Genomic DNA, 12061 nt, shown 5'->3' on the forward strand with positions numbered 1-12061 from the left:
CGGACTCTTACTGTTTTGGGCAAATAAACAGCTGCTGATGTTCTGTGCCCAAACCACTTTATTAGAGCTTTCCTTTACAGCGATTGTTTCTTCCTTTCCAAATCCTGAGAGGCTCAGACAGCTGAAAAACAGAGAATGCCAAGGCGGAAAGAACAACAAAGAAGAGAGAGAAGGCAGCTGTGTGGACAGGGAAGAAAGGGGCAGGGGCTGCTGGACAACCACCGTCTTCTTTCTTCTCTATCCCTCTTCAAGAAAGGCGATGTCCGAGAGCAGAAGACACAGATGCAGCACAACGAGAAGGACTAACTTTGCCCTGGTGCTAGGAGTTACCACCAAACAGTTGGCCGCTGTGAAAAGACTAAGATGACCAAGCATGCAGAGTTGCCCAGGGCTGAGGGGCTTCCCAGGACCAGGGACTTTCAGTTTTAACACAGGGAAGTGTGGGGCAAACTGGGACGGTTGGTTACCCTAAAAGATGCACGACTAGGCTAGTGCACAGGAAAAGCCCTCGGCCCTGTGCCTGGCACACCATGGGTACTCCAAAGTCACAAATGGAATCCGAATGGGCCCTGGCCCTCAGCTGGAATGTTCTGCTTTTCCCACAAGGTCAAGTTCCTGGGGGCCCCACAGTAACCCACAGTGATCCAAGAGAAAAGGCTCTCCACGGCCTCTGCGGGGACACCTCGCTCGGCCATGCATAGCAAGACCTTCTCCTTAACCCTAACCTCGAGGTTCCCTGCTGACACACACCATGCCCCTGCCCCGCTCCCTCTCTCACCAGCCTCCTACTTGACCTGAGGCCTCTGAGCGTACACTGGAGCACTGTCTTTGGTGAGAAATTCCATCTGCTTTTCTATTCTGTAGAGAGCACTGACTTAGGAGACAGTTTCCCTTCTTGGCTGCACCGCCCATCAGCCCTTGAGCAAACTCTCTAAGAAGCCTCTAAGTCTTTATTTTCTTACCTCTAAAACCCAAAGTCACCATGTTGTAAAGATAAAAAGGAATCATTAATTTTTGAAAATACAAGTTTTATTTGTCCATTAACATAAATAAATGATTCAAGTAATCGTGGCTGGACAGCACCTTGCCTAGTCCCTGACGTACAAGAGTACAGTAGTTCTCTTCCCACTCCCTTGACACAATCAATCTTCAATTCTCTACATGCTGTTGCTCTTAAAATAAATCAAGGGTTTGGCCTGGATTCTCATTTGTCACTTCAAATCTCTCCTTAGCTTTCATACTCCCATATTCATTGGCCTAAGTAATTCTGGTACTGTTCTCCTAAATCTCCAGATGCCATTAGCATGACACTTATTATTAAGCCAAGTTTTAAATCCTGTCCCACCAGGGTCCCTGAATTACCTTCTTGCTCCCCCAGGATCTCAATGGCCTTTAACTATAAGCTCCTAGGGGACAGAGATGGATGGAGAAGTCAGACTGGTGAAGCCCAACAAGGCACCAGAGGTTGTTAAAATGCAGCACTCAGCAATCTTAATCAGAGTGCTCCCCTCTGAGACTTAAGCTCAGCACATCGGTAGAATGAATCCATTCATGCCAAAGAGTTGGCCCCAAGCCTCCTCTGCAGGCGTGAAGGGTGCAGATGCCACTTCTCTGGATCTTCCCAAACCCTGTGCTTTTGTGAGCTCTCGAAGGACAGTGGCAACAGAACATATTCCAGTGAAATGTGCCTGTCTGCTCCAATACTATCTGAGCAGTGGCTGCGTACAGGAAACCTCTCAATGCCTCACTGGGGCTGGATACTGAGCGATTTTGACTAGCATCATTAAGGACAGCCTCATCTCCCAAAAACAAACCTTCACAAAACTGAAATGGAATGTCAGGCAGTGAAAGAGAACTACTTCTCAGAACTGCATGCCCCCTGGGATGATCTGTCTAGCAACATATTTTAATCCATAATTGTGTAGTCAGAAAAACTACCAAAGCATTAGCGTTCATATAACCAGGAATCCTTTCGCTTAAAGTTCCAGTTGGCTGCACTCAGCAGGGTCCATGAAAGGTACACAGACCCACACAGAAGATTCCAGAACAGCAGTCATTACCAATCACCACCACAACACACTGTATCTTGGAACAGTTGTGAGGTAATTAGTTATTAACAATAATTTAAATACCAAAGCTTATGAATGATTAACTTTAACTCTAATAAATTAAACAGATTTCAAGGTTGTCACATTCCCTTGCATACTAATATGCTTTCTTGACTGGGAAAGAAAGGGGCAGAGTGAGAATGAATGCTGTATGTTGGGAGGTGCATCCTCCTGGCCCTGCCCCAGGGCACATGCCCTAAGATTGAGGAACCCTGTGCACAAGCATTGCACTGCAGAATGAAGCTGACTGTCACCCCAAAGGCAAAATGGGATTCGCTAAAACAGCAATTGTGGGAGTTGTAAAATAATCAATTCCCTGCCAGATTCAAGGCAGAACACCTAGCCTTGGAGAAATACTCAAGGCCAGCATAAGCAGCAAGCCCACCATCCACTGAATGTGGAGCATCAATCAGCAGACCTCAGCCACTCCCAACTTCAGTGTCCGTCCAACATTTATGGACTTCCACCTTCCAGCTTCATGCATAATCCTGTCTCTCCCCAAATCCCACCGTGCTGCCTTTGGGCTATATTCATCACTCATATTAAGCCATGTGTTTCCCCAAAGGATGTTCTGCACACCGTCACTTTCAGCTGGATTGGTCTGCAATATGCTTCTCCAAAGGATGTCCTGTCTGTCCCAGTCTCCTGGATAGAGAACTCAAGTGACCAAAAAAGGGCAACAAACCTCCAGAGACACTCAAGCCCCAGATCAAAGTAATAGCCCATTTAGCTTTTCAAGTGAGATCAGGTCAGAAATTCTACAGGATGGTAATGATGATGTTCCAACCTTGTATGTGGCTCTGCATCCCATAAATACCTTTGGGAAAACACAGACCAGCCTAACCTAGGGGACTGACACTGACCTTCAAGTCCCTCACAAACCGGAAAACCAGACTGGCTCTCCACCATTCTTTATTCTGAATTCTCCTTGAGATTCTACACCAACCTACTTATCAAGGGCAAATAACAATTTATGTCAAGTGAGTGGGAAAGAATGTGGAATTCATTTATTTTACAGCCTACACACTTCTGGCTAAAAATTAAGATTCTTTGGCCATGGGAAAAAAGTTGTATTCTTTGGCAAGGTTTTTCTAATCATGAAGCTACGGTCCTGGGCCATTAACAAAGGTAATTAGGCTCAACTCCTAAATCCTGCCATTGAACTCTCTCAAAATATCAATCATTGTTGCTAATATAATTTCACATGCCGCAGCTCATTCCAAAGGACACATAGCTTTACTATTTAAATGACACCCTTTCCTCAAATAAACTCCGAGCACTCAGCAAACATCGCATCCTCTTCTTCGCAAACCTTGCCAAATCAAAGATCAGATGAGGAGGACACCAGCCAATTCTAAGTGATATCTAAAAGCTATTGGGGGCAGAAAAACATCCAAGCCTAGGACATTTTCTGATTCTTAGGGACCATTTATAGTTTGTAGTCATGGTGAACAACCTGCTGTTACTGACCTAATGTGCATTAATATGCACATAATATGACTAATAAACTTCCAGGAAACAAAATGCAGTTAATAACCCATTTCTCCCATTGTTGGGATGATCTTGACTCAATGAAGTGAGATAATGGATTTAGAAATTAGTCATATAATGTAATACATTATTAATCATGGTATTCAGAAGGGTAAATAGATGTTATAAGAACACCACCCAGGAATTCAATTTCTTTTTAGATTTATTTACTCTCTTGAATTCTTTATGCTACCATCATCCCTCACCAAAATGTAACAGTCTGATCTTTTTTTTCCTCCCAAAACATTTATTTTCAGCCTTTTTTTTTTTTTTTAAGAAGCAGAGCCTTTTTAAAAATGAAATATCTTACAGAATGCCAAGCAGAAACAGACGACAGAGGAGCTGGCTGGGTTGCAGGGAGGGGAAGGGAGTACATGCAGGCGGAGTCTGGGAGACCACACTTGGTCCTTTTACTCCTTGGGCCACAAATCAAACTTTCTAGAAGTTTGGGGCTCCTGGGGACACAGTTTAAAAACCACTGCCCCAAGGCATCTATGTGAAATAAAAATTATGTATATAACATATCATACAGGCATAATGTATTTTATTTATTTATTTAAGATATCTATCAATAAAACATATATGAAAAATACACAAATCACAAACACTGATAGTCCAAGAGAAAAATGGGTAAAGGACATAAATAGTCCCACAAGATAAAAACCAACATGGGGGTGGGAGGGAGATATTAAGTTCTATAGTAATCAAAGGAGGGCAAATCAGAAGAATAGAGCATTTGACAAGGATTATATTTGCCCAGGAAAGTTTGAATGATGACACCCAATGCTGGCCAGGCTCTGTGACCCTGGCACAATAATACGCTGTTGGTGGCTACGAAGAACGGCTTTACTTCTGAAAAAACAATCTTTCCTAAAAATGTTCATACTCTTCGAGTCATTAGTAATCCCATTTCCGGGAATACATCCTTAAAAATAATTAAAAAGAAAAATCCAATGAGGTGCAGATGTTCATTTCCACTGATGTTATAATAACAAAACAAATGTCCCATCACAGGGAAGTGGTTGAATCAATAGTGATTTATTGATGACAGAATACTATGCAGTCATTAAAAATACTGTTTCTAAAGTTCTCTTTAAAACTCTCCACTCCATCAACTCTCCAGATTAACCATGCTTCCCTTTCCCTCTGGAAAACAGACCCCATGATGCCTTTGTCCCTCTAGGGGGGCTTGTCTCCAGTACCACTGCCCACAGCTCCTGCCAACAATCGAGTGGGATGCTTACCAACCGGCTACTGGGCTTGTTCCCAAATATGTTTACACTATTTGTACTTGTCACTGGAACCACATAATCTAATTATGTATTATATAAGCCAATGAAATATAACTGCTAAAAAGACGAAAGTTGTTGTTTCTAAGAAAATCAATTTAAATGTTTTGCACAGGCTTTATAAAGGGTAGTCAGTTGAAGAATAGCAGTCAAATTACATGTAAGCAAAAGCATTGCAAAAGATAGAATAAAAATTGTAAAACTTTAGGCTACTATACTGAGATTGCTTCAGAGTCACCTTTAAGTTCTCAGTGAATTTTAAAGAAAACAGAACTGAAAGTCAGACTTTGTAAACAAGACACCATGGGAATGGTTTATGCAAAGATGATGAGCAGAATGCCAATTGGCAGACCCATCCCAAAGACAAAGCTTTCCCTGACATCAAAAGACTGGCAAATGGATGCACATTTGGGATAACATTAAAATAAAAATATTTAATGCATGTATGTAATACTTTGTTTTACTCTCCACTTTAACCAATTTTTTAATTCACTCACACCCTGAACATGTTGAGTAAGAGGGATTCTGTTGTCCTTTGAAAACAAGTCTACTATGACAGGGACAAGAGTGTCCCAGCTCACCACTGTCATCCCCAATCTCTTCCCCAGTGTAGTCAGTGCCTGACACACATTAGGTCCCCAACAGATGAATGTTGAACCAATAAACTAGGTAGCAAATGTGAAATAAATGCTTGTAACAAAAAGCAAAGTGAAAAAGGAATATAAAATCACATATAAGTCATGACCACATCTTCGTTTTTAAATATAGAGACAAATGAACAACGCCAGAAGGAAATGCTCAAAATGCAAAACAATTTTGGGGATAGAATGAATTATGGGCAATTTTATGCATTTTTAAATATTTTCTTAAACATTGGCACATTCTCGTACATTGAATAAAAGATACCAATCAAGAAAAGAAAAAAGTCATTTTTGTTTTTATTGAACTTCTAAAATAAAAAGTGAATCAACATTTCCATTTCCTAAGTTCTCCCATACTAAGGGCTTCTTTAGCAAACACTCTACTTCATCCACCACACCATTTCAAGCCATGCAAACTTTCTCCTCCTAAGACCAAACTTATACTAATACTTCTTTGTGTCTCTAAACCATCAGGATGCTTTTATAAAAATCTAAAGTTATCCACCCTCTCGCTTAACATTTATTTGGTTAAAAAAAAATTCTCACAACTGCAATTTACATTCCCAAGAGATTCCCAAACACCATCTAATTAAATCATTCAATCAGAAAGCAAATTAAAATGAAATATCACTGCAACCCACAAGAGGAAAATAAACTTTTCAGTCATGACTAGAACAGACCTCTGGGGTGACGCTCCAAAGCCTCTTCTAATTGCAAGTCCTATGGAACATCCTGAAGAACATTTTGTGACATTTTCAGCTTCCAGGACAACTTTCCTTCAAAGGGAAAGAGGAGCCTGAGCAAGCAAAACATATTCTTTGGAGAATGGTAATGTTTCCACTAATGACTATTTGGTGCACTGGGACATCAGCACTCATTCATCCATCCACTCTTCCATCCAACACCTACCCTCTGTAGAATGTGCCAGGAACTGTCCTGGGTGTTCAACAAACATTAGTTAAGGAAATGCAACCTCTGCCTCTTGCACGAAACAAAACAAAACCCAGAGCTTGCTGAGTTTATCTACAGATAGAGTTTCCAAGTGGGAAGGCTACTATCCCCATCACCCCTCAGCCATCCTCTGATGCCCCCTTCCACATCTACTGACTCCAGGGCAGCACCGTTCCCCTGTGACGCCCTGGCCCTTTTAGGAGACAGTATAGTATGTGGGTAAGAACTTAGTCTCTAAAGCCACACTAGCTGAGTTTAAATCCCCAATCCCCGTACTAGCACGTACTAGTGGTGTGACCCTGGACAAGTCACATACCCTCTCCATTCCTTGATTTTCACAAATATAAAATGGAGCAAAATATTACTTACCTCATAAGGTTGTGAGAATTAAGTCAATATACATAAGGCATTTAGAATAAGGCCTGCACATAATATGTGCCGTATAATTTTTAGCTCTCATTATTATTATTCCTTATTTCCATCAGCCTGGCAAAGTAAACTGGATTGTTCCAAAGGCTCTACTGACTAGAGGGAAATCTGACAGTAGAATACGTATAAATACGTATAAACCATCTGCATCGTCAAGTGCACGCGTCTAATCTTCTTGTCCTTTCCCACCCTCTGCCTTCAGACAGCTGCACTTGATCAGTCCCAAACCTTGCAGGCCCCTTACCTGTGTTCCTGAAATCCCAGCTGGGAGATGGCTCCAGCACCACAGGAAGAGCTTGTCGGTCCTCACAGCACAACCAGCCAAGTAACCTGTGCCCTCTGCCTGCTTTGATTCTAGTCTTTCCAAAGTCACTGACCCCTCCCCACCCCCCCACTACAGCCTGTGGCTTTGGTCTTTGTATCCTGAGAGAGTGGCTATTTCTGAATATCCACAGGGGTCATCGCACATATAGAAGAGAAGTGGACCAACACGTGTTTTAAAGATCCTGCTTTCTTTTTTTTTTTTTTTTTACCCATCTCCCCCAATTTTCTCAGATATATATTTGAAAGTTCTGAACAACACATATTTATAAAGTTTCCGGGGAAAAAATCACAAAGGTTCCTTTTAACTTCAACATTGCACTGTTTTCCTGTAGAGCCTTACAAGTCATGTGATGTGGTCTACATTCCACATGGTAGGAGCCCACCTTGTGACAAGCTCAGAGGTTAATAACATCCCATCAATGCCAAAGCAGTACCTTGCTCACTTCCTGCCTGGCCAGACAGAAAGGCACAAGAGAATCATTTTCCAGGAACTTACACAAACACACACACACACACACACACACACACACACAACCTGTGAATGAAAATCTCTCAAAATCTGTGGGCAGACTGGAGATGTCAAAGTAAGGCATGGCCTTGTATCTGCCAGAGAACGTTCTGAATCACCCCAGGGGCAAACGATTGTCAATCCAGATGCATGGGATGGGCAAAGGCAAGAAATAGCATCAGATAGATAAACTGGCCTCCAATCCCAATGCCAGGCTGAGAGGCAGAGGCAGGGCTGAAGCAGAAGCTGTCCGTGGTCTCCATGGTCCCCCTGGTCCCCTTTTCTGGAGGGGTGTCAAAGCCATGGGCTCCTTTGTAAGTCATGAGTCAGGAAGCACAATGGATATGGACACCTCTTCTGCACTCACCTGAACCTCCCCGAATTGCCGCCTGGGAGGAACTATTCTGGGCACTGGGGAAACACACCAAATTCAAAGGAGCGATCCCTACCCTGGCAAGGGCAGCAGGTGCAAGGGGTGGAATCCAGACACCCACGTGTAAACAAAAGGGAGTGCTCCTGGGGGAGAAAGCCTTCAATTCAACCCCATTTTGCCAAGGTCTGTCATGTGCTGGCCCCAGAGGCTCGTGCGCCTGCTGGGTTTACAGGTGAACTGGGCTTGGCCCTTCCCTCAAAAAGCTCACACGCCGGGAAGAAAGCAGGGGGTGCGGGGCGGCGAAGAAAAAGTGTGAACATGAGAGGCGCGTGTGTGCACACTGGGCATCAGTGCCCCTGGCGCCTGGAACTGCATCCCCTCCCTCAGACAGCTCATGCACTGGGTCGCCTCGGGACAGCGCCCGCACTCCCCAGGCTCCCTTTCTCTTAGGACCCCCACCCTGGCCTGGAGCACACCCACCCGGCAGCCTTAGACTTCAGACCCTCGCCGCGTGGGTCTGTCTGCTCCGCCCCAGCCACTCCCGGGGCCTGGGCGTGGAGCTACCGGCGGGATCGGCCTTCACCGGGTCTCGGGCGGCTCCGCCGGCCAAGCGCAGCCCAGGGCGTGTTCTCCGGTTTTGGGCGGAGGCGCCACCGCAGTGGACAGAGCGCAGACTACAGCGCTTCTTCCCGGCGTTGACACCTGCTTCTGGAGAGGGTTCTGGACCCGCGGTCTGTTGTGGGAGTAAGGACCGCTATAGGTTTAAGCAGCCCTCCAGCCACGGATGGCCCCCTGCATCCCCAATCGCCTACGGCCGGAGCCCCAGCCAGGCTGGGGCTGGGGCTGGGGCGGTGCGATCCTCCTAGCCCCGGCTTGTCCAGCAGCCTGCGGGTCTTACATGCCAACGGCCAGGGCCGCCGCGCGGAAATCTCGCCTGTCGCTTACGGTGGTCAAATGAGCTCGTTTTTCCGCGTGCTCTCTCTTGGACACACACAAACAGTCATACGCGCACACACTCTGAGCCGGACTTGTGTGCGATCCCCAGAGCCCACAAGCAACCAGCTCGGAGTCACACGCACATTTGGACACGTGCGCAGCGCGCCCCCATACCGCCAGCTAGCTGTTCACACCCGCGCGTGCAGCCCCGCGCACACACGTGTGCCCTGGGATCCCGCACGCAGGCAAGAGAGTACACGCAGACCCCCGTCCCGCGTCTGCGGCCCCAGAGCTCCACGGTCGCTGGGTTGATGTGCAACAGCCCCAGCGCACCCCGCAACGCGGTGGGCACTCCCAGGCCTCGTGGGAGACCCAAGTTTCCCGGGTTCCCGTACCTTGGATGTGCTGCTTGATGACATTCTCCAGGTGGTCCAGTCGCTCAATAATCTTCAGAGTGTCCCCTTTGTCTTCCTCCAGCTTCTTGTCAGGCGCCGGCTCCTGCCCCCGCACATACACGCTGGCGATGTAGTTGGTGACCCAGCCCACGTAGAGCAGGCATATGATGTTAGTCATCCCGCTCAGGATCACGCAAGTGGACACCAAAGTTTTGGTCTTCCTGGTGCACACCATTCTGGGCTCCCTCCTCCATATAGAGCTCCCCGGGGCTCCTCCTTGCCGCGCGCCCCGGACTCCCCCGCGCTCACACTCTGTAGCACGCCCGGAGCCGCTGGGCGCCCAGCACCTGAGTCCTGAGCTTCTCCAAAGCCTTGTTCGCTGGCTGTGGAGCCGCTGCGCCCAAGTTTGCAGCTCCTGCCGGTGGCCACCCGGACGGAGAGGTTGACAAAGGAAATGAGGTGGATTTTTTTTCCAAATTAAAAATTACCGAGCCCTTCCCACAGAGGTCACGGGTGTCCGGCAGCCGCGCGCCCCGATACGCACGTCTGGGAAACTTTGCCACTGCCTGGGTCGGCGGCCGCGCGGCTTCCCATCGCCAGGCGCCGGCTGCCTTGGCGGTCCGACCGGCCCGCGCAGCTGAGAGGACGGCGGCGGCAGCAGGCGCGGGCACAGTGGCGGAGCGGAGCGGCCCGGCCCCCTCCGAGCGACAAGCGCCGCCACCAATCGCGCTCCGGCTCGGGAGAGGGGCCGGTGCTGAGCGGGCGTGGGGGGCGGAGTCCGGCCCCCGGGCCCCACCTGCTGGCCGCCCCTGGCTCCCGCCCCCCTGGGACGCGCCTGAGTCTCCATTCGCGTCCGCACAGGCTGCCCCGGACCCGAAGCTCCCGGAGAGGGCGCGCTGCCAATCCCAGCTCCTAGGTCGGCAGATTCCTCCTCTAGGGGAATTCCATCTCTTGCTCTTGCGCTTGTTCCTGTGCAGGAATCTCCTGCCTTTGGGGCGGGGCGGAGAGGGCGAGCGGGGAGAGTGGTCGCAGGACTCAGCTCCCTTCGTCTGCCGGGGCTTCTTGCGTTGGCACCAGCTGACTCCTGGACCCTTTTCTTGGTTGCCAGGACGCAGAGAGGCCAAGGAAGCGGCCAGGCCCTATGGACGTCCACTGCTTCCTGGCCTCACTTGGGCCTCCACCCTGCCGCCAGCCTTCAATCACCGGCCTCCTGGGTGTCCCCAGACCTATCTCCAAACCTGGCTCAAAGGAGCCAGCATTCCTGGGAATCTGCTAGGAGAAGCACTGGTGATCTATTAGATGTCTCTGGACTTTGCCTCCCCCCGCCCTGTTTCTTGCCTGTATCTAGGGTTTTCTTTCAAAGTCTGTGCAGTTCCCAGGACAAGGCTGTGTCCTGTAAGCCCAGCTGTCATTTATGTGGGACGAGGGTCACCCCAGGGCATAGGGAAACCATAGGGAAATGCCCCTGGGGGAAAAGAAGGTCTTTGTGAACTGTCAAGTCCCTATACATGGTGTTTGTGGTTGCTCTTGGGGAGGGCAGCAGGAGAGAGCCGTGACTGAGAGCAGAGGGGCAGGCCAGACGCTGAGGGTGATGCTGTTGTTCGTTCTTAGTGCAAATGTTTATTCATATTGTCTCCTTCTGCTGAGCACCCTCTTCTCAGCACCTGCACAGAATTCCTTTAAACAAAGACATTTTAAAACAGATTTCCCTCCTCTTCTCTACCTCTGGGTTGCATTTTCCTGGCCTGAAGAGTCAGGGAGCATGCCACCTTGTTGTATGCCAGCACTCCAGCCAGCCGTGGGAATACTCAGGGTGGCTCCCTTGAGTGATGTCTTCTGGATTCAAAGAACTGGTCCCACAAAAGAGAGAGGGCACAAAACCAAAGGAGGGGCGCTTTATGGGCCCATCAGCCAAGAGGTCTTCAGCTGGTGCTTTGCTTACAAAAACTCCCAAAAGATGCTGTGAAAAAAGACATCAACTAGGGACCCTAGCAGATTTCTCTTGACCCATGGCTGGAGGACAGAACAGTGGGTGTGGGTTGAGGGTACCTGAAGGGCATGAGAATAGTGTGTATGTGTGAGACACACACATGAGAGGAGAGAACATGCACAATTTTTTAAAAAAATCAAGGTAGGGAAATCTGGTGCCTCCAAGAGGGAGTAAAACGTGTCTCTCCCTTTCTTCTCTTCTGGAAGCATAATTCAGCTCACCAATGAATGGAGTTTCTTCTGGCTGGACAGACTTACAAACAATGGTCTGGAGTACAGCTAATGGCAAAGATGTGATCTTTCCTTCTCTTCTGCACCTTCTCCCAGCAGGAGCTCTGAAAGTTCAGCTCTTCTCAGGATCTTCTTAAACCACCACAGGGCTACACAGAGAGGAGACAATACTCATTTTTCACGTTCTTAATGGGGGGCAGGGAAGCTACAAATTAAATACAAAGTAAGGTTCAAGAAGAATACAAAATAGATTATGTGACCTTAAATTTTGTACCAGCTGATCCTCTAAGATAATGTGTAACTATGGAGGAGATGAATACAACCAAGGAAGAATGCGGAACAGGCTCTCCCCTCTGA

At 47.7% G+C, this 12061-nt stretch overlaps 1 protein-coding gene across 1 annotated transcript in view; it reads right to left on the minus strand.

Moving 5' to 3' along the window:
* The window catches only part of GALNT18 (polypeptide N-acetylgalactosaminyltransferase 18), a 316828-nt gene extending 306640 nt beyond the window's left edge, over window positions 1-10188 (minus strand). The window contains exon 1 of the mRNA XM_045557525.1: window positions 9485-10188. Within this exon, the coding sequence (XP_045413481.1) occupies window positions 9485-9719 (235 nt within the window). The 5' untranslated portion in view covers window positions 9720-10188. The remainder of the gene's footprint in view (window positions 1-9484) is intronic.
* Between the last annotated feature and the right edge of the window lie 1873 nt (window positions 10189-12061).

This window comes from Lemur catta, chromosome 7, assembly GCF_020740605.2.
Source record: "Lemur catta isolate mLemCat1 chromosome 7, mLemCat1.pri, whole genome shotgun sequence".
Classification (NCBI taxonomy): Eukaryota; Metazoa; Chordata; class Mammalia; order Primates; family Lemuridae; genus Lemur; species Lemur catta.